The following is a 27,277-nucleotide window of genomic DNA, read 5'->3' on the forward strand; positions in this document are numbered from 1 at the left end:
TCATCAGTTCCCAATTACCCATCACTTCCTTTCATGCTGTTGGCCTTCTCTGCCACAAGTGATTTAGGACATAGATGACCAGAAATAGTTGGTGGGAATCAGAAGAGCAACGAGAACTGGAGTTTCTGGTCCATCAGGTGCTATTTCTGCTTAGCCCTGGGCAATCACCTTTCCCTGAGCAGGTTTATGCCTCACCTTTTCACCTTCTAATCCACTCTCAATTCACCTATGGCTCTTGGTTACTCCTTTCACTAGATTAATGCAATTATCATCCCTTCCCTCCTGGTGCAAGTGCTATGAAAAGCAGGTGGAATAGAGAGCAACCAGAAAAGCCGGTGATGAGGCAAACTGGCAGCTGGGTTGAACTTTAACTCATACCTGTCTATTGAACCCAGCAAGGCAAGACCTCAGAGATTCAACGTAGGCTGGGAAGGTGCATCAAAGTGGCCCAACAGGCATATTTGGCACTTTGCAGGAATCTCCCTAATTCACCAGGCAACTGGATTGATGCTCCCATTCCTTGGCCATAAGCTGGACCCTATCTTTGACCCTTCCTCCGGGCTCCAAGGAGCAGTGCTTGAACAGGTAGAAGGTAAGTTGCCTGTCTTGTGGAGATGACTGGAAAGAAAGAGACAGCAGGGAAAGAGATGATAACGTGGTGTGCCCACGGGCAGCGCGATGCCACAGTTCACAGCACAAGTCACTGAATGCAAGGGGATCTTGGAAACGTGTCCAATTTCACAGCTGCAAAAGCACAGCTTTCTGGCTGAGAAAAACGGGCAACTCTCAGCCACTGTTTTATTTGCCACGTAGGAATGCTACATCAGTTAGCGTAAACTGCAAGTCACAGGCAATCATAAAGGCTTTCAATTCTATCTCAGCCTTGAGCAAGATGTAAATTCACAACCACGATGTGAAACGCAGAGGATTTTTCCCAAACTGACTGCAAGTCCAAAGAGCTGCCCCCCATCACCTTTTTCTTCCTTCACTGCAAATACAGCAGATTTAGTTCAAATGCTTTTAAGTGTTTGCAAACCTTTCCCATTTTAAGAGTTTGAGGGGTGTACTAAGGCAGACAGGAGAAACCAGCTGTGCTCTATAATGAAAAGCAGCAATGAGCGACATCGTGCTTTCGTTAGCTGGGTCTGAATCAAAGCTTGGAAAATGGTACCTGAAAGAATATTTGGGTTTATGTATTTTGACAAGAGGCATATTATGAAACTGCAAGCCAAAATTATATGAAAACACAAGTGAAAAGGAAACTCTAGCATCAAAAGTTACAAAGACTTCTTTAAACCCATCGGCCAGTCAGCTGTCAGTGTCCCATTTGTATAAGTACAGGTAGGCGTTCCTGGTGAAAAAAATTTCAGCAAAAGGCATTCCATCGAGGACGTGAAAAATTATAAACAGAGCAAATCAGAAGTGTTTCAATAAGCATTATATAGAACAAAACTGGCTATGTACGGATAGTTAAACCACCCATATAAAAAAAGTCCATGCACTTCTTGATAATGAATTACGCCTTCTGTCACAAGGTTAGCAGCTATTCTGCACCATTCAGTACTTTAGGCGTACCCTTGGACATCAGATTACTTTTTCTTGAACCTTGAATGAATATTGCTCAATATAATTCCTACGTTTGCATAGGAATTGTCACCTGCAGCACTCAAATATTAGTAAAATGAACTTTTGTGTAATGTCCCACCCAAAATATGATAGGAGTTATCACTAGAGAGTACTGCTAGGCTTGATCCCCAGAGTCTGCTTTGAAATATAAACCTGAAAACTTCCCCTGCCAGTGTAACAGTACAATTTTCATGACAGCAGACAAAAGCTATACTGAGATAAGTCACAGTATGAATTTGATCTGGAAGAGTTATCTGGAGTAATTGCAGATGACTTTTTAAATTAGAGCAAAGATCTACTCTGTTTAAGTCAATGCAATTAATTTCACGCAGACCACAAGTTACCCAGAATATTCAAATATACTTTTAAGACAGGCTGCCTTGGCAGATCCAAAGCATCTGCACTAAACAACGTGCCCATCGCCTCCTAAAATGGTGTACTGATTGCCCAGCATAACGCGCACAATATGATGTGCATATTTCACTTCTTACTGAAACTTTTATTCAGCTGAATAAGTATTTAACGCTAATGCAATGTCGGCATCCCCATTCATAAAGCCACAACTTTTGTACGTGATCTGACTTTGGTTGTATCCGATCAATTAAAATATTCCACAAAATATCACAGGCATCAGTAGGAGAAGTCCTATCAGACTGGGTTAAAGTTTCATTTTCGCATTGATTCTGTCTTGAAAATTGAAGGTTCTCACAGGGAACCAACTGACAATTTGATATATTACCCATTTCAGAGCATGCACAGACCCAGTATATCTGCATTCATGAATTTAAATATAGATACTATGTTTATAAGGCATTACTAAGGCATATATTACTTATGTATTCTTTTACGGACACATAAATTTTGAACTGAAATAAACCAGAATGCTATGAATGCATCTTAATTGACTTGCAGATAGAAAAAACTGTCACCATATAATGCTTCTATGTTAACATATAGCAGGTCTGAAGATTATATCCTCTAATGTAAAATACAGTGATGTTCGGTTTCATGTCTCTTAAAATTTGTTCCTGGTTTGGATGCTAAGGTAAAAGAACTACCTAGTTCTTACTAATTTTAAAATTTTATTTTCCTAAATATGCAGCTCTTTCACTGAAGAAAGGTAGGCAGAAAGGAGTGCGATCGCTGCCTCTGTATAACCATTAACTCTTATGCAGTCTTCATTTTAAAAAAAAAAATCCCATTTATTCTTTTTCCAGTTTTTGATATTAGGTAGTATTTGAAGAATCAGTATCTGCGATGTAAGGCTCAGACGGTGAACAAAAGAAAAATTGTATTACTATTAATTCAACCTGAATCAATTTCGATGACTTTGGAAAATCTCCAGATACTGCAGGGACATGACAAAAAGCAATAAGGATCTTCATGGCTGCTTTTACACATAGCACATGATAACATAAAAAAGAAAACCTCCTCCTACGGTGCACATAGAAGCTTTCCTAGTATGCAGCCTTGTCTGTGAGGGAAAAAAGCTTGTATTTTGCAGGCTACGGTTAAAGCTGCTCCTAGGTGTGAAAGTTATCACCATCTTTGTGACAACGAGATGCAGCACGCCTAGGCTGTACACAGCAGATATAAAAGCCTTTTCACTGTTAATTTGGAAGATTAAACTGAGAATGTTTAAATATGAACTTCATTTCACATGGAAAACATTATTTGAAAATTAAATCTTTCACCTTGTACTTTAACTTTTGAAAGTTTGCAGACCTAATCTCAAATATTAGCCAAAAGGCAGCTTGAAGAATAGCTGAAAGAAATGCAAAGGTGAATCAAAGCAAAATACAGTAAGCAACATTATTTCTGTGTATTTTAGAGTGAGTAATCTGAATTTCAGAAGAGTTTTCACAAATCAATACTTAAACCGCTTCCTTTAAATATTTGGTACAACACAGTTCACATCTGGTATTCTCACACACACGTTCTCACACAGCAGTTCTCTACCACAGTGTTAACGCAGGGTAGCTAGGCATGTACGAAAGGAATCAACACCTAGCTGTCCCTGGGCTCCCAAAAACTTTCCCTATTAAAGGAAACAGGTACAGGATGAAGCGTTGTTCACAGTGAATGCCTGTCAACACACAAGGAATTCATGGCCTGTTTTTATACATCTGTAGCTGCATGGCAGGCCTGCAGAACGCTACTGAGACGTAAAGTTGCTCTACAACACAGAGACAAAATCTTTTTTGATGTATTCCAGCGCAGCTCCAGTGGAGTCATTGGAATGATGCCTCGCAATTTCATCAGAAAACAGGGCTTGCAGATTTGTACCTTAATAAATCAAGGCACTAGCTCATTTACAGCATCTCAAGCACATATAAATATGCATGCACTGATGTCTTGTTACTTTCGCTGCTGTCTTCTTCATTTGCATCTCAAATCTGTCAGTTTGCTTCTAACAATAGTTGTCCTAATTCCCATTATCAGACTTTCGAATTCCATCAGTCTCCACTGGCCCCGCATGTGTTTTGTGGCATCCCAAGTACCAGATGGATGAGCCTCTGAAGGAACTAATGAAGGATCCAGGCCCAAGGGAAGAGGGAGAATATGCAGCTTTATTTGGGGCCAATGGAGAAAATTGTTTAGAACCTTCATTATTTACAAATATTAGTGCCGAGGGAACTAAAGGCTTTGCAGAACTGAGCCTATATTTGACATTTGTCCTAATGATAAATTATTTTCCTCATTTGAAAACTCATTACGAAAGATTTTTTTTTCCTGCCACATAAAAATTATACTCCTTTTTCTTTCCTAGCTGCATATATGGATTTTCCAAATCCAACTGAAAGCCGGTGGTTCAACACAGCAGGCCAGTATCACTGTGAATTATGTTCAGACCAATCCCCAAAAGGTATCCGAAACAGAGATATTGAATGCTAACAGCAGCCTAGCAGAAAAAAAAAATTCCCTCGTCAGTTGCTTTTTTAACATTCAGCTGTGTGGAGTGATATTGCCGTGTCAGGAGATCTTATCAGCAACATCAAATATTTTTCCAGTATGCTTTTAGACAAGGCTTTATCCAATTAATTAGCAACGTCTCTGAAGGAAAATTATCTGCATAATTCCATGCAGTTTGCTGGATTTCCTCCCCTGTGTTTATGTAAAAGATAAAGATGGTGAATTTCTGAGTGAGTTGGTAGATACCTGGTGCTAAGAGAGAAAGTCACTCACCTACAACCTGGATTATTTCAGCTAACAAGACTCCATCAGTCACATCTTGCTGTAGATCCTTTATCAACCTCTTGTGACCAGATTTTGCCAGATAGTGATTGGCCCAATCCGTATAAATCTGTTAGGAGAAAGATAAACAAAAAGAAATTGTTAGTTATAACTATCAGCCTTAAAAATGAGAGTTCTTTGTTTCTCTCAGTATCTGAAAGGCTGATTTAAGATCGCTCCTTTTTTGCTCTTTGAAACAAGTTGACAACATGGAAATTGAAGGCATTTTCCAGCTCAAGTATTCAGCCATACTATAGTATGGCTTTTCCTATTCACAAATCTGGCATCAAAGCTCGCAGAAGATGACAGTGAACTCCCAAACACGTTACGCCTTGAATGGATCATCAGGCGGTCAACTAAATATTCTATGGCAGTAACAAGTGTGTAGAAGAGGTTTCAATTTCCACCCAAGTGGGGTTTTTTGTATTTTCCCTTCGACATTCCTTCTCTATATCTGCTTTTGAGATATTTGGAAGATTCTTTTCCAAGAACCACTTCTGGTAGATATTAGCCATATAGTAATTCCATTTTGAGCAAACTCCTTTGTTATGTTACCCGATAGGCCTTTGAAGGTCTTAAAAATCTACCAATTCTGATAAATTCTACCTCACAGATTAAGTAGGCCTAATAAATTGATTTTAATCTCTCTCATGCAAACTTCTAACTATTGGTATTTATTCTAAAGCGTATTCTCTGAAAACTAAGCAAACAAAGCAGTTAAAATCTCTCTTCAATTTGCATTAAGCACTGCTCACCACATGCTAACACAACTTATCCAAGATCATCAGAAAACTTATAAAATCTTTTCAGGCTAGGTTATGAAAAAGAAGGAAAAATACACGATTAGGAATTTCTGCATATGAATTAAATAACGTTTCTTGTTCTTTGTACAGGACAAAATTTAAGGGAAGACTTTTCAACGAGATCTAGTTATATTCCAAAGAAATAAAGTAAAAACAACAAAATATCAGGATTTTATCTTTTAAATACCCAAACACGAAGGCTCATGAGTGTCTAGCATATTAGAAATACATTTACCCCACTTCAGTCTATCAGTAAGCAGGAATAGATTCAACGTGCTTTCTAGAGCACGACCCATGCCAATCCTCCACAGTCCCTATAAACCCCCATGTACTGGGTTTTTTTGTTTGGTTGGTTTTTTTAATTTAAAGCGCTATGCAGGTGACAAATGCCTCACACAAGTGGGTGAATTGCTGACCTGGAGGGAAACGTCTGCACAGGAGTACTCAGTCCCCAGAAGCACAGAGAAAGCTCTCCCTGTGCATGGTCCAGGCTGCATTGCCCAGGAACTGCTGTTTTCCTTCACACCTACTGAGAATTAGAAAGAAAAGAGGACAAGGAGAAGGGCCCTAGCGCTCAGGGCTGTGATCACTGGGCTAAGAGGATTCCTATCCTCAGCCTTAGGGAAGCAGATGTAAATGATGGCCACTAAAATCAGATTCTGTCTGCTGGCAAAACATTGTTGAAACAAACCATGGGTTTAGAACCATTCCCCCTCCACCACGCTGCTCCTGAGCTATGCAACCCCACCCCATATCATCCTGTATCAACATAGATCCTTCACATTACAGACTAATATCACTAGGCATAGCCATGGCTTCTAATTTCAGAAGCATCTTCAGCATCGCATTGAAAATGCAAGGCTTACGTCCTTCTCTTTCACGGGAGTCAAAAGCCAACTCCCAAGTCTAAGAGCCAAGTATTTGTCACACGGGACGGAGCAACCTGGAAATAATGTAAGGCTTGTAATTTCATGCTCCTTTTGTACTTCCCGATTCAATGTTAATATGATAAAATGAAGAACAGATATTTTGACTAGAGTCATTTTGGTTGTCAAGTCTTCACTTGTATCTTTTTAAAACCTGTAAAACACTACCGGTAGCAGCAATGAACAAATCACAATACCTGAAACATATGTCCCTATTTTCCATCATTTATCCTTTACTTATATCTTCAGAGCAGCGAGATGTGCATTTCCTACACCAACATCATCATGGACTTGAACAGAAAAACACCCTGGAACACCTCCATGAAAAAACAGCTGAAAAACTTCTCAGTGAAATAAAGGCTGAGTACACACGAGTGATTTGCCCAGCTGACCCAAAAAAAGAAAAGGGGGAAAAAAAACCCACACTCCGCACAAACCAGCTGTTGTGTTCCTTAGCCCCTTGAACGGGAAGATATTTTTAAAGATCCAACGACTTCAAGGAGCTGGGACTGACTTCACCTATTTTTCTGCCACACGGTTCTGGCTCGCTTATCTACAAGTAAAGACATATCAGGAAACAGGCTGAAAACTACTTACTTCACAAGCGCAAGGGTCCACGCACACTCCTACACCGCTACTGCGGTTCGGCTGACAAGCAACTTACCAAACACAGTAACTAAGTTTCATTTAATGGGAGGGCTGTGATGAATGTCCTAGTTTAATCACAGAAGAACTTTCAGCAAATAAAAGATTATACTTTGATGCATCAGTTCCAGCCTGGCTCATTTCCACGACGCAGATCATCATGCAATCAAACAAATGCTGGGATCAGCCCGAGGGTTGAGACAACACAGAACAGAGGCAGAGCAGACCCCTCCTGGCAAAGCCTGAAATTACAGCATCAGCAAGACCTTAAGAGCTAGTTAGGATTGATTTTTAAGTCAAATAACAGTGTGAGAGTGCATGGCTGGCATTGCAAAATTGCTATTTGGTAGCTGTTTCCTACTATACTAATTCCCACTGCATCCAAGAGCACTAAACCTTACATTCATACCCTGTAAATAAACAGAACTGCATGAAAGAAATTTATTGCTCCCGTAACAAATCCTCCTGGTAAAGGAAACAACTTGAAACACCCCCAAATACCAGCTGTCTGATTCACCGTCTCCAATAACACAAAGAAACTGCCTCTGTTGGGAAATTATTCTTTCAACTCCTACTTTGTGTGCTGAAGTCAATGTCTGTGATTGGTATCCGAATTGCACGTAGACCTTTTATGCTCATTATAAAATATTCAATTAAATGCATCAATAATGCATACCAGTATGGGGAAAGTATCTGTTTCTAGGGTATTTAAAGGTTGTGGAATATTATTTCATTCAAATAGTTGATCAGGAAAGCCCTTTGCAGGAAAATACTGATATAATAAATCTGCGCTTCTCTTTCAACAACTTTATTACACCACATTGCTTTGCAACATGCATAACATGCAAATGTTTTTCTTTTAAACTGACTGGGCTATATATTTACAAGCTCTGAAGCATTCTTATGGCTGCAATATTACCCAAGCATATCGCAGTAGCTCTTTATGGTCACTGCTCATTTTTATGGCATATATTAAGCTAATTATGGAAACTTTCCAGGATGTTTTCAAAACCTGTTTGTTGCAAGTCTTTGTAATGTACTACGCAAATATGATTCCTAATGTTTCTTTTCCTTTTCCATACAAACAAGTGAAAAAAATATAAGTGTACAATGGTTGCTATTTCTAGACACATGAAAAATGTTTCAAAGCACAGAGTGTTTTCAAATGTTCAAAAACAGGCAATTAATTGGGAAAACAATAATAAAAGAACAAGGAAAACACTGCTGAGAAACTTTCCATTCATATATGCCTATCTCTGCACATGAATTTTGAGTGTCCCTCAGGTATTTTCAGCAAGTAGGTTACAAAGTCACATGTTTGAATATTCACATGAAAATAAGCCGAACAGTCACCTAATTTAAAAATACACAGTCTTGCTATATGAAATATTTGACCCACTACAACCAAACAGATACTGCCTTATTACATTTCCCAGTATGGGCTTTTTAAACTTCTCACAGTCACATAGTGTGAAAATCATGGGAGGCAGCGTCACTATTTTAGTTACCAAAATCAAGCGAACAACATGATTTGGGCATTATCACCATAAGCAGGCCTTTGTGCCTGAGACCAGCCAGTTTAATGTTTAACTCGGGTCCAAGTTCTGACTTTTGTTAAAGGTGGACTCAGTTGTTTGGTAGCTTTTTTTCCCCCTCTGTAGTGTGTGATCTTAGGAATCCAATTATCTGGGAAAAAATTGAAAAGAAATGTGAAAGATTTTTTCTTCTCTTCCCCCCACCCCCAATCTACCAATCCATCAGGTTTGAATTAAGAGTGTTAGAGGTAAAGACTGATTCCACCAGGTTTGAATTAAGGGCATTACAGGTAAACATTGATTTTGGAAATATTCGGTACACTCTGAGTCATAGCTAAAACACTATTACACAAAGTAGCATGGTTTTGAGCAACAACCCCAAAATTCTAAGGCTTTTGGAAGTTGTCGGTAAAGAAAAAGCCCTGAAGATCACTAAGTCTTCAGTCAGCAAGAACACTGCGTTTTGGAATTTAGTGGGGTTTCTCCCTCCTCCCCTTTCCTTAGCATTATGCCAGCTTGTTTAAAGCACGTTTCAGATGAGAGAGAGAGAGGTCTGAAGGGCAGAGAAATCTTTCTTCCCAGCTGGGAGACTTCTGCACTTCCTTGTCACTTAGAGTCTCGAGTGACAATTCTGAGAGACCACATCAATCACACCCAGAGCACACCCCAGACCACCTGCACCATATTTGAATACTGAATCAGCAGAAAAGGTGCCTTTCACAGAACAGGTCATTTCTTCGAGACCACACAGCCTCCACTAAGCACTTGGGGAGGGCTGGGGAACACATCGACCAGTTAAAAGCAAAAACCCTGAAGCTTCTGTCCATTTAGAAGTAATTCATACAGTCTTTTTAGCCTTGGAAAAAATCAACCAGAAAGCCAAATAAACTAGAGCTTACCTAGCTGGCCATAACAGTCTGAAGTTGGCATCTCAGAACACAGACACCATTTTGGAGGCAATAGGCTGATACCTGGGTGCTCAGAGATGCCCATAAAGATGGGAGGGTTCTTCATCTGCTGGCAGATTAGGGCCAAGCACAGCATCTGTAGGACTATATTCCTCTGTTCCCATAGTCAGCCAAACCCAGGAAAGAGAGCGTGAATAAAGCCACGAGAGCAATGAATCCAGGAAGACCTTTTAGAGATCATAAAGGAGACCCACTACATCCATGGAGCTGCAATTAGATTAAGATGCCAGGTATTATCATGTACTCCAGGGTCTCCTTTAAATGGAATTCACACCCAAGTGGGAACACAAGAACTACCCAATGTTTTTTGCCTCCCCCTTGGTATTCTGAAATACTCTCATTATTTAAAGGAAAGGGTTCACACAAAACTACTTATAACTAATTTCCCTCTTCTACCTAAGTAAGTAGAAAATATGCCTGAACCTCGTTCCTTACTACTCATTTCCACTAAAACAAAAACACCCTACTTATAATAACTGCCCAAGTACATCCTCTAACTTTTCTTTCCCTCCCTCACCATGTCAGTTCCTAACTAATCACTCGCATTGTTTTCTTCCATAATTATCATGAATCAGGTTCTTGTGAATTTGCTAACAGCTGAAGAGCATCTTTCTGACATCATGTAGCATAATCAGAACAGAGCAAGGCTTTTTTCATGATTGAATAGCAGGGTTAGTCACACGGATGAACACCAGAACACCCATTACAATGCAATGCCTATGTTGCTGCTGATCAAACCACACTGCCCACTGAAGTTCACAGGGGAATGAAAACCCCCGAAACCTAAAAATAGACAAAATATGTTGAGATGATCCTAATGGGAATGCCTGCAGTTGTTACAATGCTATGGGGGGGAGGAGAGCCCGTCAGATACTCATCACTGCCCAGTGGAATGGGGTTTACACATGGAGAGTCATGAAATCACAATTTTTGACTGGTAACATTAATTGCAGTCTCATGCTGATCCACACTACGCTCCAACACAGTGATCTTATTAATAGATATCACAGTGCGAAGCCCAGAGGTAAAATAGCTAAAGCCAAAAGTTTAGCTGAAAAACTCATCCCTCGGAAGCATCTCTGCCTCCAAGGGAACACACTAAGGGTAACAGCTTTTTTGAAAGCACATAGATATTATGGCTCTGCCAATAATGTGGCTGATATTTTGCTGAGTTACTGGCAAAAGGACAACTAAGCAGCACACAATAAATAAAAAAATAAATTATAAAGTTTAACAGTTTAAAGTCACAGACCTCTTTTTCAGAGGTTTCTTACAATTTGTGGCCTTACTTGCCCCCAGGTGATTCTTAAATCCTGTAGGAAGTCTGTATCTGTACAGCTGTATCACAACACAAATCCCACTTAAAGGGCAGTACTGGCTCTTCTAGAATGAGTATCCAAAAGACTATTTGAGGGTTTCTCCCAATGTAACTTCTTGCAAAAGAAAAAACAATGCTGAAAAAGCAGGGCACAGAACAGATAACGCATGCCCACGCTTCTCCATGTTAAATAAAAGGTATTAGTGGGCTTTGAGGAAGGAGTTCTGCCTGCTCCTTTTCTGTAAGAATACAGATAAAGGTTTCACAGAATCCCAGAATCCCAGGTTGGAAGGGAAATCAGGGACCATCTAGTCCAACCTCTCTAGAAAGAGCACGGTCTGGACGAGACGGCCCAGCACCCTGTCCAGCCGACTCTTTAAGGTGCCCAACGTGGCTGAGGTACGTAGAGAGTAGGATGCAGAGTAAAACACTGTCGTTGGGGATGCCCACGAGCCCCCAGTGACCCCCAGCTCAGAGGGAGACGTGGACACACGGGGTAGGCAGTGAATGGTTAAACCCGTGTGAACGTTTCAGCCTTAGTTTACGTTTGTCTCCTCTCTGCTCAGAGATACTGGGAGCGCCCTGAAAGTGAGGATGGGAGTCCAGGGACTTGTTTACTCCATCCTGCCAGCATCTTGGCACCGGTACCAGCAAAAAGGGAGGAAACCACCAAAAACTCCAAGTCTGAGGTGGCGACGGGCTGGATTGCAGGTGGATTCCTTCTGATAGGCAGGTGAGATGGTAGAATGACCTTCCTGAAGCAAATGCATACATTTGTAATCCCCTAAAAATAGTTGTCATGATAATTAGCTACTAATTAGCATCGAATATGATGCCAATAAAATACCATCAATTATCTCAAAGTGCAGGAACTTTCCAGTTATCATCAACTATTGGGAATGCAGCTGTAACCCGCCGAGGGTTTGGTTCCCACTTCCCTGGGGAAACTATGCTTTTTATTATTTATTAACTGCAACGAAACAAAAATTATTTATTCTACTCACATGTGCAAGTGTTTGTTGGAACAGCTTTAAATTATTAGTCAGTTGGTGGGAGGTATTCCACTGAATTACGTTTTACTGGGCACTTACATACATTAACTACCCTTCGCAAGTTAAATAGAGAAATGGGTAATTTAAACAAACACCACCGGGACTATTTATTTCTTTCTCTTTAAAGCCTTATTCCCGACTGGGGAGAGCTATTCTCATGCATATGACTACTTTTCAAAAGCAATGGGCTGACTCACAGCACATGCAGCCAGGCATGTGTGTAAGATTTAGCATGCTTGCGAGCCTTTCCAGCAATAGAGCCTCAGACAGTGCCCACTTCAGGGCAGGCACTGCTGCCTCTCAGTTTGTGGAAAGCAAACCTTTGCTGGACACTAAACAAGTAATACACTTTAAATTGCCCAGCCAGCACCTTTCTTACTCTTATCCCACCAAATATTTTACTACATTTAATATAAAAGAGGAGAAAAGAGATATTTTCTTTTTTCCCCCCAATTGCCCGTTACTGACAGGCACTGCCTGTACAGAGGGGTAAAGATTTCATACGAAAGCAACATTTTCTTATGCACCAGCTAGAAGGTGAAGCGAGGCCAGAATTGTGCCGGTATCCGGCAAGCCCCGCTCTCAATGCTCCCATTATACACGTTTGCCATACACAAATCCCCTTCAAGCTGGAACCGCACACTAAGCCAAGCAGGTGGCCGCCCTCTTATTCCCCCTTGCAAAACATTTAAAGTCCTGAATAGAAATGAGATTTACATTCATGCCTGCATCAATTTCCTTGAATATCCAAAAGTGAAATAGAGTTTAGTTTTCTGAGCTGATCACCAAAACCCAAGTCATATCTGGCCACGGCGAATCAACCGATTTGATCTCACGGCAACAAAATATAATTGATCTCAGAGAACAAGAGAAGCAAATGTACTATTTTTTTTTTTCAGCATTTTCTAAAAAGCTACCTAAAGCGCACAGCAAATTATTTTCAAATATCACAGTTCTCATACATGAAATAAACCCATTTACATCTACTATCACACATGAATAGCAACGGAAAAGGGCTTATCTGACAAGATGATACATTTCTACTCCGGAGAGAAACCACAGAAAATCTTAAGAAGCTGCAAGCTGCAGAAAAATGGGGAAAACAACAGCAAAAAAAAAAAAAAAAAAATCACTTCTGAGGCTGAAGTTAGTTACTGTTCAACAGCACTGCTGCCATTATCAAGGAGCCAAGAGCCGCTTACTGTTTTATAATGGTCACAGGAAAATTTACTTCTCCCACGAGCAGGGACCTGAAAGGTCATACTACTTATTGGCATATTTAACGTGAACATATACTGCTCGACTCCAGCTTGCTCTTCCTTCTCAAGGCATCCACAGTTAAATGGTGATATATACGCTGGCATGTGAAGCTTGGACAGTTAATTTTAGCTGAAGTCACGCATGCACGGTGCTCAGATTTCTTACACTGTCACATTTTACAACTCCCACCCCCTCCTGCAGCTCTCGCTTACACACACACTGCTCCCTTCCCTTACTACTGTCTCTAACATCAAGTTTCAATATTTAACATCAATTTCGTACAGGATCAGTATTTTTATACAAGCTTTTAAATAACTAAGCTATTCACAGCAAGCAAAGTTTGGCAGGTCTTTTGTGTTAGACACTGTAGGCATTAAAAGACAATTACTTAAAAAATTGTTATTTTTTTCTTGTTGTTTTGGGCTTTGTTTTTTTTTTTTTACACAATCAGAAGACTTTCTACCTACCATAGAGGCAACACCCTTCACCAGAGTGCTCCCAATATCTGTGGAAATTCATGCTCTGAACAAAAACCCAAAATTTTGCATGCTGCCCCTATACTTCCAACAGGCCAAACAAAAATCCAGATCTATCCATTTTCAAAATTTGGAACATTCACAATATTGGTCAAATGTCTGAAGGGTGTCTCCATCGCAAACGCAAGCTAAGAAGCGTAAGGCTGAATTAGACCTCAGGCGGACACCTGCACAACCTGCCTATCCTCCCGAGCAAGGCCTGGTACAGACAGCAAGGGCTGCCTGTCCTCCGGCACGACCCCACCACATACAAGTCACCCAAATCCCTCGGTCTGACCACGTCACTGGCACTCCTTAAAAGTACAGAGCATTGGCCCTTGTAAGCTGCTTTGCTTCCATTTTTTATATTAAAAAAATAACGTTGCCAATGTTGAGAAGATGAGAAGCGATGACTGCTTCACCTCCCCCCTTGCCAAGCTGAAGGATTGATGCCTGACATTTTAACGGTTTATTTTTCAAAAGGCACACTTCTGCCAGAAAAAAAAAAAAATCTATACGGGCCTTTTAACTGCTCCATGAAAAGTAAATAACTCGGTAGCCACACAGTCTCCACATCAGCTCTCCCCTCCAGCAAAGCCCACTCACCGCCTGCCGAGGTGTGTGTTTGTTTTGGGGAGGTGGGGCACCAAGAGGGCTTTGATCAAGTTTGAAGAGAACATAACGTATCCTGACAATCAAAGCCACGAAGTAGCTGCTGTACCTACATAGCACTAGGTGCCGTGCCTCTGATGTGCCCAGGGACACCTGATGGCACTACGAGTGACAGCTCTGCTAATGCAAAGGCAGGTACCGGATTGAGTGTGAGAAGGGGGAGGTTTGCACATGTTCCCCCCCATCCCCTGCAAAACCCTGATGGCTGAGGAAAGAAGAGAAATCTAACTTCAGGCTGCTACAGTCTTAAATACAGCTTTCTGCACTACGCATCCAATGCTACAATACCCAACCCGGTCAGCTCCCAAAATCCAATGTAACTTTGGCACGTTTGGCTTGTGACACCAAATAATTCATCTGGATTTTCTATTAAATAGACTCTTTCTTTTTGGGAAAGGTGTAACAGCCTATTCCAAACTACTGCTACCATTTCATTGGCATTTTTCACCTGGGGGTCACAAATCTGTGTGATTTGCTTCAGTACCATCTCCTCTGGGCCGACAGCCACGGCCACAGGCGGGATCAAAAGAGAAACTATCACTGCTGCACTGGACTCTGAGAAAGAAAGGGTAAGGAAAATACTCCAAGAGGTAATAACAATCTGAAAAGGGCTGGAAATGAAACCCGACATGCCATGTAGCATCTTAAGTGCAAACTCTCTATTCCTTTTTTTCTTGATTGCTCAGAAGATTAATTCACCAAAACAACGTTCACAGTTGTGAAGCAACTCCAAATGAAAGTAAAACTGGTCTCAAAGGCATGAGATTCTGAACCATTTCAACTCCTAGTGATGTGTGAAGATGAAAGTTTTCAGATCCAAATAGTGAGGCCAGAAACATTACAAAGGCTTTTCCTAATTTTTAACAAAAGCAATTTGTTGTGGGGATTAGGGAATCACAGAAATTGGCCTTCGTCTCGCCCGAGACACCAAATCCTAGCCCTCTTCTAGCCAAGAAGGACAAGGCAGCGTTCCCTTTTGGGTCTGCTTAGTGATTGATTGAAAAAATTGAGTCTTCAAAACAGGGGCTGGGTAGGTTCAGTCCATACCAACACTCTGAAGTCACCAGCAAACTATCCTCCGCTCCCATGAACAAGATGTCGAATGCCACTCGAAAAACAATTAATCATCCGCGCTGCCTTTCTCACTCTGTAAAATGTAATTTAGTTCAGGGTCGAAGATTTTTCACAAGGGGCAATGCTTCTGAAATTGCCAAGAGTTGACAAGAGGCAGTGCTCTCTAAAACTTCGAAGGACATACAGCAATATGTAACCAAGCCATGGATGAAAAAAATCAGTGCAACCGAGTTATGAAGGCCAACAATCTATTCATCGCTCTACCTGCCACGCACGATGAATGCAAAATCTGGAGACGGAAGGAACAAAAGGAGGAGAAAACAAGACCCAAACTTGAGGATGTGTTTAACTACACACTCACTTCAAGCATGTACTCAAGTCTCAATTACTTAGAGAATTACATATTAATTCCATTATTTCTAAAGATTATTGGTGGTAAGAGTAAGAATAAGAAGGGGCCAATTATCCTTCTAAAAAGTTTTTTGTACATTTTACCCATGCTTCTATTTCTAACGCTCTTCTAATGCTCCTCCTGCTCTTGGGCACTGTCAGAAGTGGGACAGTTGGCTAGACAAATCTTAGGTGTGACCTACTTTCAAAAGACCTATTTTTATTTTAAGCTGCATTTTTAAGATAGTGAAAAATACCTTCTGACAGCTGAGCATTAATTTGCGTGGCAAAGACTCGATCCCAAAGATGCACAAAAAAGGCTAAGAATCTCGGAAGGGTTCAGCAACCCAATTAGAGCCAGATTACCACAAGAGCTCATCTTCCACGCAGCCATCAAATAGACAAATTTTCAGACGCTTTTTAAAAAATGGAAAAAGCACTAGATTTCCAGCATTTTACAATCGGATCTTCACTTTTTGATGAGTAAGAGGGGAAAAAGGAATATACGTGTGTATCTTTGCATTGACAGGTGGGGACACACAGTCCACGCAGGTGTCTGGCACAAAACGTTTTGCTAATGAAATCTTGAGACGAAATTTTTTGCATTTGAAAATCCTAATAACCATTTATCCATAGGTAGCAGCATTTCTGGTTTTGTTATGTCATTTACTATATTGCTACACATCCTAGAAATGAGGCTACAGCAAAAAGCTTTCTGCATACCCAGGGATCACCAGGGTTTTGCCATATTTTACAGAAAAGAATAAGGTGGTCTTCATAAATTGTTCCTGCTAAGCAGTTTCCAAATCATCCAAGTCGGGTTTTTTTTTTCCCCAAAAAAACCAAAACAAACAAATAAACAAGTGCTGAATTAATTTCCACAAACACAATGAACCTAATGTAATCATCTTGCAGTTGGCCATCTGTTTCACAGATATGAATCTAACTGGATCTTCTACTGCCTGATAACTTTCTAAATTAAATTGCCGCTGCTGACCCTGCTTTCAGCTTAGTTCCTCCCGCTTCCATTTTAAGGGTTTGGAGTGTTTTCTATATAATGATCTATGTGCCAATTACATAGTTACAAGACAATTGGGAAGGGTTAATGCTGCACATTTGGCACCAGATCAAAGTCAAACGTGCAGAGAAGGGCAACGTCCCCGCCTATGACGCAGACTAAGGGAATACAGGAAAAAGAAGTATTAAAGTACAGAGGTTATCCTGAAAACTCCTTAGTTTCCCTTTCTCCACTATAGTCTGTGTCACAAAACCAGAGACCTTTTAAGTCAAATGTATTTGTATATTTATGAAGAATTTAAGAAATACCCCTCCCCATGGGAGGCAGCTAGCCTCTGTAAGTAATTAGAGTTTACGGCTATATAAAAGGATGAGTATTTTTATCCCCAAAGGCCATTTACAGACATGCTGGCCAAGACCCCAGTTACCAATGCACTGTCTTTGGGATGAAGAATGATCCTCTGCATGATATAAGAGGAAAATTCTGCTTCTTCATTCCCTGCTGACCGTATGCATTTACTGGGGAAAAAGGGAGGGGGGAGGCATACGTGCATCAGGCAGCACAGCCAGCGTGGGCGCTGCTGGAGGCAAGATGCGAGACCCAGCAGACCATCGGCCTGATCGGCGATGGCAAAACCTATGCTCCTAATTAGAGTGGTTCACTAAAGTGACACCAGCCTATGCTTTTATTGATTTGGTGATTAAAAATCAGTGCTGTAGGGTTTTACTAAAATTTCTGATACTGAACCTCTGACATAGCCTTCTACAAAAAGAAAAAAAAAATCCAGTAAAGTGAAACGTATAGCAGGCTAATGATTAATAATTTAATCCAATATTTTATGGCTGATCAAGAAATGAAAGTACAGGCACAATTCCCACAGGCATAGGGGGTTCAGGCATCTCCTCCCGAGAGTTTCCTTCCATAGCCAGCAGCCACTTAAAGGCCTTCTGCACCTTCCTGAAAATAATCATTCAAGCAAAGGATATAATTTTTGCACTGCTTCTGAAGCTTTATTCAGAAATATATATAGACCAGTCCTTTAATCGTACTGTCATGAGGCAGATCAATTGTAGATTTCATCTATTTTCAGCTCAAAGGGTTTTAACATGAAGATGTTTAATGGGAATTGCTAAGTCTTGAACAGCATGACCTACCAGGCTAAGACTTTATTGATATAGTCCCTTATGATCTCTGTTGATACATACCTTTTTATAATGTGGACAGTTGAAATATTTCTGTTATTATTAATAGTCTTTTAACAATTATATGGCAGCAAGGAGCTTGATCAAAAGACCAGCAAGCTCGGGAAGATTCAGGAATCACAACGCAATGTCAGCAGACCATGCTCGCAGGGGCCTCCGTCACTCCGATTCCTGTGTCATTTTATGCACACCCACATAATCCCTTTCTCAGTTTGAGATCCTGCATTTAGGTTCCCACCTTAAATCCTGCTTCTGCCTGAACACCTACACCTCGGGAAGTGTTACTCCAGCAAACTTATGTTCCTAAAATTAGCCGACAGGTTTAACGAGAAGAAGAATAATATGGAATTTACAGGGAATAAACCCCTGTAACTAATCTGCTGTGGTCATTTTTCTGGGGTCCATAGATATTAAACATTTGATTTTTTTTTTTTTTTTCATTTTAAAACCTTTATGAAGTCTTCGTTTTCCTTCAGACAAAAATATTTACTTTGATCCATGCTATAGATGTGGGCAAATGTTCACACAGGATGTAGGTGAAAACTGAGTATGGTTTACAGTAACATCAGATAAGAATATTGGCTTCGCTGTAGATAAAATCAGAGCAATTTACGGGTAATCATTTGGGAGGACAGAGTGTACTGGCATAGAAACAAGGCTTATGGACATTGGCAAAATCAGTTATTCTTTTTTGCCTGGAGCAAGGGTTGGAGGAATGTAGAACAAAGAGCGTGCTGCTAGTTTAAAAAAAAAAAGAAAAAAAAAGGAGGGTGTGCATATATATGTATATCCTAAAATCTTAACTCAGAAATTAACCACAGAGATATCAATACTGGGGGGAAGCTATCAAGACTGGTTGTCTATTTTCCTGCTCAAACTTGACTCATAGCATTACTTTCTCCAATTCTTTGTCAACTACAGTTCAATCCGCATAATCATAAAGCTTTAAAAATAGGTAAGAAAAAAGAGAAAAGAAAGAGTAGCAATTGCTGTTGTAGCACAATGTTGGGATTTTAGGTCACAGGCCATTTTTTGCAAAAGTCATGCCAAGAGCCCTGTCTAAAACTGGGAATTGTAGCAAATAAATTAAACCATAGTGGGATGGTAGAGTTGTGAATGAAATCTAAACTTTCTATTAAATCAACCTAAAAGAAAAGGGCAGCTGGTTGTTTTTTTGTTTTGTTTAAAAAAACAGTGGCGATTCCACCGCAGAACTCCCTAGCGCTATCACTTCTGCACAGTCATTTTTAAACACCTTTGGCAACACTTTTGTTCCAAGTTTTTTTTTTTTTGTGCAATCTCTTAATCCCTAGGATGCTATGGATTATCCATTTTTATCTCTACAAATAACCTCCCAGATATCTCTAGCAGGGTTTCTCCTGAGCCATCACTGTTCTTGAAGAGCAAGACTGCTTGGCATTAGACTTTCACTCTTGATTGTATTGACCACTACAACATGTACGGCAGCCTCACCAAGATGACAAACACATTTCAAAGAATATAACCTGGTGACACGCAGTGACAACCAGAAAGATAACTTTGGGCAATTGATAATTAGTGTGTGGTTACGGGCCAGACCTGCTGCAACTCAGACATGGGCATCATTCTAAGGACCTCATCGAGGTGAGTGACACTTATAGGCATGCATTAAAGGAGCACATGCTTGTCCCTATCAGGGCCATTCTGACACAAAGACCAATAAAGAAAAGAAATGCCACTGAACTATATAAGAGCTGACAAAGGCAGCAGCTGCTCTGCTCCACAGGGCAAGTTTATATTTAGAGTAGGAGTTGGGAAAAATGGATCCTTACAGAAATTGGTTTCAGTTCACCCACTCTGGCCCCAACGCTATCTAGGAGACCTCAAAGATTCTAGAAGAAACCCTTAAGTAAATCAGAGCACAGTCTCATTTTTAAAATGTAAGAAGCATCTAAATCCAACAGCACTCTTAATGACTTCTTATATATAATGCCCTGCAAAATAGATTGGCCAAACTTCAGATTTCATTAAATAACTCAAAACACATCAACACTTTATCAGCTTTAGCAGTAATTCCGTTCAAGATATAAAGCAGCAAATCAATACAGGTTTTATGTTAAGTGCTCTCAAAATTTCATGAGACCACCAACCTTTCAGGTTAGTGCCGTAACACCAGGAGCAGCTGAAGGGCACCTTCATGCTCACTAGATGTTCCAGTACTCTGGTGAAACTGTCTTCTACAGGTTGACTAGGAAAACTAGCCTCCACCATTCAGATTGAAAAGGTACACTAAACAGCTCATTTGCAGTGATGATGACCAGGCTTTACTCCCTAAAGGACTATTTTTCTGCACTTAAATATGTTCATGCTGAAGTCCATAGCCAAATTCAGAGCAGGCACGCAGATGTAGTTCTGAAGAGCATGCAGCAACAGCATAAGTTAATATTTCCCAACATATGCTGTAAAGAATACTGATAAGCTGGTACAACAGTGCCTACAAAAGAAACAGATCTCTCTACTACAGTGATACGGGCTCTGTCCAAAAGTTCCTACAGGTTTTGAAGGATGGATACGTGTTTTGGCATGTGGCGTTAAGTCCTCAAACTTCATTTCATTAGTGTATAAGGCAAAAATTTACTGTTACTACAACACAGTTGACCTAAGAAACAATTATTGAATATAAACTATCTTAAGCAGCAACCGGTAAGATTAAAGTAACTGGGATTACTTTAAAAATCAAGCAATGCTGCGACTGTAGCCAGAAAATGAAAAAACCCAAGACTTTATGGGCTATAAAACATGGCATGGAATGATTACCCTAAATCAGACTTAACCCATCTCCATTAACTCATTAGCTAGTAAAGCCAGACCACAGCCTGAAGGAGAAGTTGTTAGTACTTGCCTGCTGTATAAGAGACAAGGTCTGTGCAGTTATATATGCTCACATTTCTCCAGTGTTTTGCAAACCAACACTGCAGAAAATGAGCTTTTATCAATACAATTCTGCATGAAGCATTTAGGTATGATATAACTGCATTTAGCACATCTGTTTCTGTATTTCTACATTATCACTTTTTCCTTTTTTAGTAGACCTAGTAGTAAATAGTACATTAAGGTAATTTGACGATCTACACGAGTTAGTCTTTGTAGTGTCTTTAACACATCTCGTCAGTATCATCCTTTACACTTTATAAACTATCATGTGACAACACTTGGGTAAGGGATAAGGATAAGGGAGGGCTTCGCAACTGCTTCGGGGACACCTGCTTCATGCTGCCGACATTTTATTTTTCCAACTCTTTGCAGATGCTTGTCTCAAAAAGCAAATAACCCAAAGATCAGATGAGCAGACTGGTATTTCCATGGGTGCAGCTAAGACTGATAGAACTCATAGAAGTATTTACTGGCCCTGGGACCAGCCTCCACCCCAGAGAAGGATTAAACACAATTAGCACCAGTTGTGTTTAACCAGTAAAGCAGATGTCTAACAAACTAATAAACCTACAACTTTTACACAGGATTAAAAAGGACCCTCTCCTTTCCAATATTTAGCAAATGATCCATTGGTCCCCAAAGTGTGTTGCATGTTGCTTTATGCTGTCTCGAGACTCCCTTATTCTCTAATCAGTCAATTCATAAGCAATCCCTTGTTAGCAAAAAGAAAAAAAAACACACAACAAAAAAGCTTGTTGAGCAAATGTCAGGGAACATTAAATTAACCAGTTGAAGATCAGCAATGAACAGCTGACACCAAATTGAACCCAACACATGGCCCCATTCACATTATTGTTAAACACATGTGGCCAATCCCCCAATCGCTTTACCTTCAAAATTACATTAAAGGATCTTTATTTTATAAAACAAAAAAATTTGCTTGAGAATGGACAGTAAACCTAATCTTAAGTATCATCATAAAAAATAGGCTATTGCTTTTATGTAGTTTGGATTCAAGGTACTGTTCTACCTCTGCCTACAAACTGTATTTATTAAGTATTTTCTCTTTAGCTCAAAGTGACCCTGAATATAGTTCTGTATAATTCTATTTGTGTACAAAATGTATAATTTTACAGGAAGGCCTCCCAAGCACCCACTCGAGTCTGTATTAAATTTCCTGGCTGCTTTGTAGGGTCAGGTTGTTTCCCTCGATGAGGAAATAAGTTACGTGTACAGTGGTACAGTGTTGTCCCCCCATTAATTCCAGTCTTCAAAATAGGTTATTTGTACACACATCTAAGGAACAACAGTTGAAGGTACCATCTTAGTCAGATCTTCTAATGCTGAAGCAGCCATCATTCCTCACCTGAAGAGCTACAGCTCAAAAGCACTAAATGGCCAAGAGCCACAACACACACATCACATACCTTGAAGAGCCCAAGGGAGGATGTGATCTCAGGTGCGAGATAAAGCAACTCTCCTCAGGTCCCACAACTCTCATGTGAAAATTAGCTGGGCTTAGAAGTATGGGTGGGTCCCAAAGTGACCTAATGACGTCAGGCTTAAAAGTATCTTTAAGCTTGCTTCTCCCCAAACAAAGATTTCAGATTGTCCCACCAACACCCATGTCAACATGCGCCTCCCCCAGGAGCTCACGCATTCCTCAGCCCTGCCATGGATCTCAGTGGAAACAGGATTGGGCCCAGCAACAGATGACTCCGGAGAAGAAGAATCGAAGACGATGCAATATAAATGCATTAAAAAAAGCAAGAAGCCTGATGGCTTTCTCTCCTGGAAGCAAAGGCTACTCAGTGCTGTAGCTGTTAATCAGTTAACAACAGGTTATCTGGGGACAAAGAGATGTAGTCGCATGCTGATGTGGGGGCAGGGTACCTAATTACATACAATCATTCTCTCTCAACAAAGGAAAAAGCCAACCAGGCAATATTTTCAATATTTTAAACGTAGCTTGTTGAAATGACAGGAAAAGAACCACATCTGCATGAGACTAATGTGCCCGGAGTGGCAGGTGTATTTCCACTTCTTATTCCTTGAAAATAAAGTTTTCAGCCCTGAGTAAATCTCTTTACTTCTCTATACACCTGTCACTGCCCCCGTCGCCTTGTCTGTCTTATTTAGATAATACTTCTTAGACATATTTATACTACATGCCTGCAGGACAAGAGCTGCCACTTTACATTTCAGTAGCACCTCGTACAACATGGCTGTGATCTTAGTAAATCAATCTGGCAATCTCAAGATTTAAATAATGTCCTGCAAAAGGCCAAAAATTTGCCTCCTAAATCCACTCTTAGTTATGAAAATAAAGTGTTTTTACAGAAGGCAAGAACAGACTCATTCCCAAGACATCACACCCTTAGAAATCTTGGTATCCTGTATTGTGGATCCTCTCCTCGTGTAAATTTTCCACAAGAATGGCTTAAACAAAAAAATCAAACAACAAATATTTCTACCTTCTAAATTCTAAAACACTTAGAGCTCAGGAGAACAAGGTAGCACCTGCGGAGTTTTGGAAACCTCTGCCAAAACCCAGCCAGAATTCAGATAATTCTTTGAAAATGCTGATCTTTTCATATGCCCTGTATTGAATCCAGTGGTAGACTGAGCCCAGATTATTTATTATTGTTTTGGTCCTTAAAAAAAAAAACTTCTAAAGGTTTTTTCTTTTTTAAACAAAAAAAAGGAAACAGCCATTAAAAAGAGTTTGGCAAATCTCTGAATGGCTGCCATGGGAAGCACAGAGCAGAAAACCAACGTGCTTTATAACACCCAGCTATTTCACAGGTGACTGTCGAGCACATTACAATGTAGGCATGATGGTATAAGATGCTCGAACCACGATACGCACCCAGCTAATTGAAATGGATACTCAGGAGCGCTCTTGAAGTTCTCTAGTACTTCCTTTAAAATGATACTGACAAAATAAGATACACAACTACTTCTTTCTTCAGAAGCCTCTTTGAAGTACAATGCCCTTCCACCCCAAAATCATCCTCCCTCCTTCACTTTCACAGTAATTACCCTGGAGAAATAGTTAACAAAAGTTATGTAGGGTCATTTTCCTTGGAGTACCAGATTAGGATCATTATTTAAAAAAATCTAGTAACTGCCCAGATAATCTATAAGGAATTTATGTTCGTCAAATAAAGCTGTGCACGTTTCAAAATTAAAAAGCAGATCCATTATGACAATAAATATGCTTATCGAAAGGGAATGGTGAATATTTGAAGTAAGACAGAAACATCTGAGCAGTCACAGCCTCACCATCATGACCCTAATCATGAACTACCTGCTAATAAAAAATGCACATATTGGTTGGCAGAAAGACTGAATGCTTACTCACATGTAAATATTTTATGAAAATTAAGACATATTAAAGGCCTCGTACAATGCCCTGGTAAGGCTTCACCTGAAAAATCCTGTACAGTTCTTGCCACCTACATTCATGGAGGAGGTTTTCAGGCCAGAAACGGCACACAAAAGGACTTGGGAAATTAAGAAACTGTCTTGCAAAAGAATAAGAATTGGGTTCAAGTTGTTCTTTGCCTAGGAACACTGGGGAAGAGGAACAGAACCACAGACAGACATGCTGGCACCCCCCCTCAAAAGCATATGAACAGGCTACGCGTATGTCAAAGCAGATGAGGCTGAAGGAAACTTTTGGGGCAGCCGGCCACAAAGAGTAACAGAATGCAAGCCAATTAGTTTTAAGATATTTTTTTTTAATCCATGAACATGGTGATGTCAATACGTTAATCAGTACATTGTAACAGTAAAGTCTGACATTGATAAACAAAAAAAATCCCTCTATCTCACAAGCTATTAAATAGTCACCATCTGCATCTATCCCTCCGTGCTCTACAATAGAGTTAGCACAAAACCCCATGCCATGGGGAGTAAAAGAAATAATAAGGTTTTTAGAACAGCGTATATAATTTTTAATCTTCCCTCAGCGTCCTGTGAGGGAGAGAAGTTAACTAAAATCAAGTTGCACTCCCAAAAGGCATCCTGTACCAGAACAGGAATGTTTTTTCAAAGACAGCCTACCTCAAATCCATTTCCAGTCACCATTTACCACCCTAAGGACAGAACAGAATTACATGAGGCTCAAATCTCGACACCTGAATTCTAAATTCAGGCAGATAGATTAATCTGGAATATTTCAGAAAGCCTAAAAACAGGAAACGTATAGCACCTACGTACATTTTTAGATTTGCACTTCTTAAGTTCCTTATAGAAGTGTATTTTTTATAATGATATCCGCACTGAAATGTCACATACAGCTTATAAAAGTTACAATACGGTGTTTATTTACACTGAGATACAAACGACTGAATACTCACGCTAAAGCATTTACACATTATTAAAATTCTTTACTAGTTTCTTTCATTTCTGTAATGACGTCAACTCCTTACTTAAAGATCTCTGCTTAATCCAATTTTAGATATTTAACATTTATACAATATTTAAACACCTATATATTGTCTAGGACAAATACACACTGTGGTGGGTTGACCCTGGGCAGCAGCTAGGCCCGCAGCTAGGCCCGTGGGTTGCTATGAAGAAAGTGAACTCGGCCCCAGCCAGTCCCAGCACACACACTCCAGTTACCGAATCCAGAGCTCCTGGAGTTCAAAGAGGAACACAGCCTAGAAAGTACCTGTGTCTAGCAATTTAACTAACTATATGATACAACTGCTGTCATAAATTGATCAAAGTCTCTCCATAAAAGGTATGTTAAAGTTTACCTCTTTGAGAAAGAGCCTGTTTCAGTACCTGCCTGCTGTGATTAGAAAAACTGCTGTATTTTGACGTCTTTACAGACAATACTCATATGCCCACATTATCCTTGTTTTCCTGGTTATGAGTGTCATAGAAACAGATTTTTCTTTCTCTCGGTCGACACAACAGACCTTGTTTCCTTTGAACTGATCTTTCATAAACTATACCACAACTGCGTCTAAGTTCTGTACAAGGTTTCTCCTGCCCCCGGTAGTTTCACTGCATTCATACTTCGTTTTCTCTACCTTTCCTGAAACCTCTCAGGAACAAATTTGCCTTTTTCACAGCCTTTCGATGCTGCATTTCACAGTCACCGTGTCCTCTCCTGACTGATCCTCCTCAGGAAAAAGACGCGTGCGCCCTTTTATCATGCTGCACGCTCACAGGCTTCTGTGTCAAAAGAACATTCCCTTAACTGTGATTAAATGGAAGGGTGGGAAATATATGATTATATGCAATAGCGTCTTTCAGAAGTTTCCTAACCTATGAAACACAGAATTGTACTTTGCTATTTATTTTAATCTTAGTAGAGTGCCGGCGACTAAGCCTTCGATCTAGACATCTAACAACTGGCTGAGATTCCAAACTTTTCGGCTTGGAAAAGCTCTGTAATAGGCCGTGATCCGATTTCAACATCAAGTCAATTATCAGCTGCAAGCTAATGCTGTGACAATTCAAATAAACTGCTTATAAGTCACTAATATAGATGGCAACAGCTTAGGGAACTGCCGTGATTCTTTCCCTTACTTAATGAAAAGTATAGCTAAGTCAGCTAACAAAAATAGGTCTATCAAACCATAACTTTTCAAAACCCTTATCATCCCAGTCAATCCTTCTGTTGCAGTTTTTAAGTTAAGCACTTGAAAAGCTCTTCCAGAATGAAGTGTTTCTTCCAAATATGTATGTTTTCTTTGCCATATGCTACACATCAGTCCAGCAGGCACACTGAGATAAGAGCATTAAAGGGAAATGTTTAATAGAAAGAGAAGCCATGTGTAAACCAGGACAGAAATTGTATATATAATGATAAATCTTTTAACACCCTCTTCACAAGGAAAATTCTGAATTAACTCACAATTTTACAAGAACAACTTTTTTGATATATGAAAGAACTTTCTTTTTTAAAAAATCCAGTGGTATGGCCTATTAACTTCTGCAAAACTGTACTGGTCTAGTTGGCACCATTCACCTGCTGGCACAGATTCGGACTGGTGCTGAGCTACACTGTATGAGCAGGAGACAGCATTCCTTCTTACCTAGCCCATACGGAGCAGCATTTTCTACCAGCCACAGGGGTACGGGATGAAGACACGGCCCGACTCC

At 40.1% G+C, this 27,277-nt stretch overlaps 1 protein-coding gene across 3 annotated transcripts in view; it reads right to left on the reverse strand.

Moving 5' to 3' along the window:
- The window catches only part of NAV2 (neuron navigator 2), a 233,064-nt gene that overhangs the window by 160,862 nt on the left and 44,925 nt on the right, over positions 1 to 27,277 (reverse strand). For all 3 annotated transcript variants that reach the window (XM_075094971.1, XM_075094973.1, XM_075094974.1), the window contains exon 2: positions 4,813 to 4,930. In XM_075094971.1, coding sequence (XP_074951072.1) covers positions 4,813 to 4,930 — 118 coding nt within the window. The remainder of the gene's footprint in view (positions 1 to 4,812; positions 4,931 to 27,277) is intronic.

This window comes from Phalacrocorax aristotelis, chromosome 5 (genome assembly GCF_949628215.1).
Source record: "Phalacrocorax aristotelis chromosome 5, bGulAri2.1, whole genome shotgun sequence".
In the NCBI taxonomy this organism is placed as follows: Eukaryota; Metazoa; Chordata; class Aves; order Suliformes; family Phalacrocoracidae; genus Phalacrocorax; species Phalacrocorax aristotelis.